Source organism: Cajanus cajan, chromosome 5 (assembly GCF_000230855.2).
Source record: "Cajanus cajan strain Asha chromosome 5, NIPB_CcT2T_4, whole genome shotgun sequence".
Taxonomy (NCBI): domain Eukaryota; kingdom Viridiplantae; phylum Streptophyta; class Magnoliopsida; order Fabales; family Fabaceae; genus Cajanus; species Cajanus cajan.
Genome location: NC_138521.1, coordinates 56,253,166 through 56,256,109, shown reverse-complemented (window position 1 = coordinate 56,256,109; position 2,944 = coordinate 56,253,166). Strand labels below are relative to the sequence as shown.

General features: G+C 31.4%; 1 protein-coding gene across 1 annotated transcript; it reads right to left on the bottom strand.

Annotated features, from left to right (window-relative positions):
* On the bottom strand, nt 1–2,944 carry LOC109809487 (Cytidine/deoxycytidylate deaminase family protein). Its single transcript, XM_020372818.3, has 9 exons — nt 2,570–2,944; nt 2,413–2,488; nt 2,277–2,316; nt 2,130–2,188; nt 1,625–1,662; nt 1,382–1,445; nt 1,072–1,125; nt 367–468; nt 1–171 (listed from the first exon to the last, which is right to left on the bottom strand). The coding sequence occupies exons 1-9, from the start codon at nt 2,734–2,736 to the stop codon at nt 118–120; spliced, it is 654 nt and encodes a 217-aa protein (XP_020228407.1). The 5' UTR covers nt 2,737–2,944; the 3' UTR covers nt 1–117.

The window sequence follows — 2,944 nt, the reverse complement described above, 5'->3', positions numbered from 1 at the left end:
TGCATAAAAAACATAACTAACAATTAATTAAAAATATTAAAGAAACTTACTCTTAAATAACTTTAAAAATTAATGATTAACTTTCAGCTACTATTTCCTAACATATCCTTTGATCTATCACTCCTCAAACTTCAGATGAATTTCATTCATCAGTGGTTGATGTTTCCTGACCTGCATTTCAAGGAAATTCTTCACATCAAAGCTATACTCGATATCTTCTACAGATTGGCTAGAGATATTAAACACAAATATAAGGAACTATGAATGCAGAAGTTAATTATATTGAATCAGTATCGGTAGGTATCCCTAAACCAATTGAACCGTGACGATAATTTATTTACGTACAAAAGTTTACGAAACTGTTACCTTTACACCAGCCAATGAAAGTAGCTTGTGAGAGGCAGTATACGCAATATCTGAATTTTTTAATCTCTTCTCCACAAAATAAATTATTTCAGAAACCCCTGACTGCAAAAAAGAAATTAATATATAATGCCCTCTTATTAAGATTGAATAGCAAGATAAAGATGCCCCACAATATGTACTAGTAGTGGTAGTGCCAAGATTCCTCCAAATTTGTATAAATCAACTTATCAGTATAGAGCAGTTGTCATTCACATTCCCCCTCATAAGGCAGCTTACAGTCATATCTATACTAATAACAATGGCAATACCAATTTTTGGTGTCCACAATTTATTTTTTAATTTTATCTTTTAATTAACTACCATAAAAAATTGTACATTATTAAAAAATAAATAAAAATTACTCATTAATTAACTAAAAAAACTTGTTATTCACTTGAAGTCTGAAGGCATGTAGTGCCTTTTTTTCTTACTAGTTGAGTATAATGACAAATGATACCTGATTCAGCAATCAGCATACATAACAGCCCTCACAGGATAATGAACTAGCATAGATGAGGTGATTTATTGATTATATTTCATTAACAGGTTAAAGACAGCGAGCACCATTCCCATAAAAGTTGTATGCTTTACTAAAAAAATTGCAGGTGTCACCTGTAAAATAGTTCATCAAAAATATTATGCATCAAACAGAACACGGTTACCAACCTGGATTATGATCTTAGCACATTCATTGCACGGAAACATGGTCACGTATAGCCGCTGCATGGATTCAACAAGAGTAAAGTGGAATTCCTAGTATTAGGTGGTTAAAAAAATGTTCATAACTTGGAAGGAATCTTTAAGAAATTTCTTTTATGTGCTAAACGGTGTGAGTAATGAAATGCTCAGTGTGTGTGTCAATGATGTTATCCAAATGAAAGTTACAGAAGGAAAATGATAAATAAATTAACAATAAGTAAATATTTTCAATTAAGACACGTAAATAATATGTTAACTAGACTGCAGTGGAACTCACTTGTCCAGCAGCAGAAGCATGATTAGTGTTAAGAATAGCATTTACTTCTGCATGACAAACATATCTAAAGCAGGCAAAAACAAATCGTCAACAAGATCACGTTTAACGAAAACAATACAATAAATTCAGCAATAACATTATCAACTATCAAGCCACACAGAAGATTTAATGAACAACATAGAACTCGTATCTTCAAAACAAACTTATGATCAAGGTTTCAACGAGACAAAAGCAAACACTTACGGGTACTTTGTCTCTAAAGGATTCCCAGTCTTGGATTTCTGAAAACACATAAAAGATTTCTAAATGAGGATGCTTAAACAATAAATAAAAAAAAAAGTTTAATTACCCTTCTGTTGTAGTCTCTACACTATACATTCCATTTATGTTTTTTCTTTTAGTCTGTATCTATTATTGAGTAATATTGCACTTGCAATAAAAATTATATAATATCACTTTTGTATATATTTTTCCCCACCACTTTATTTATTATAAAGAGATATTATTAATGATGTTAAAAGGAAAACACAAAAATAATGTTATATAAGTTATTACATAATTTTATTGTACTTATAGTATAATTCTATTATTGTAGAGGTTAAAAAAGTAAAATTTATAAAATATAGAAATTAAAAAGAAAAAAACGATATATATAAGAATTAAAATGAAAAAATTTTAATTATAAGAAAAGTTTATAAGAGCAAAAAGGTAATTAAATAAATAAGATCTTATTCTCTTAAATACCAACCTTTGCCCAAGGTAGCTTGTCATCAGAACAACCTCTAGGAAACCCGTTATATCCAATTCCTTCCATAAGAAAAAGCAAATTAAGTAAGAAAACCGAGTTTCACAGAAGAAAGTGAATAGATAGAAGAAGATAACCTAATGAACTTACCAAGAATTATACCATCTTGACTCACCAAACAAGCCCCCACCTGCAACATTAACAACATCAAAAGCGCAATTTAAATAAAAATTCCAAAAGCAAGGGGCGATTAGGAAACTGGAAAATGAAATGAAACATGACCTACCTGCCTATTAGGATCTTTGGACCTCTCAGCCGACAAAAATGCAATTGCCATAAAATAGTCATCCCACGATAGATATCTATAAAATAAAATAAAAAAATAAAAAAAATTAAGACAAAAAAAAGTAATTTTTTTTTCAACATGAGAGGTAAAAAATTACTCTTTGCGCTTGGAGGGGTCAAAAGGGTCCCGAGGAGATGAAACGGTGCCGTTTTGCGAGGATTTGGCGTGCATCTGGGGTCGGTAGAAGAAGCGGAAACCAATTGCAGAGGCCAAGGCGCCAATGGCAGTTGCCGTGACCACTAAAGTGGCTTCGCGAGTGTTCATTGAGATCCCAATGCAAGTTTCAGGGTTATTGTCAAATCCAATATAGCATATCCGATCAGATAAACAAAAATAAAGAAATACTAAAAGAGTTGAAACTTGGAAGCGGGAAAGAGCGGGAAATTAATTTTGCAAGGGAATTCGTCTGTTAGGTTTCTTTTCTTACAAAAGGAAAAATGGATTTCATTGTATGAGAAATGGATAAATATGT

Bases quoted from the DNA above. Each gene is read 5' to 3' on its own strand.
- LOC109809487 (XM_020372818.3), bottom strand. From the start codon at position 2,736: ATGAACACTCGCGAAGCCACTTTAGTGGTCACGGCAACTGCCATTGGC. The intron at 1,446-1,624 runs GTAAGTGTTTGC...TGCCTGCTTTAG, and splicing joins CCTTTAGAGACAAAGTACCC to ATATGTTTGTCATGCAGAAG. The intron at 1,126-1,381 runs GTGAGTTCCACT...GAATCCATGCAG, and splicing joins ATGCTTCTGCTGCTGGACAA to CGGCTATACGTGACCATGTT.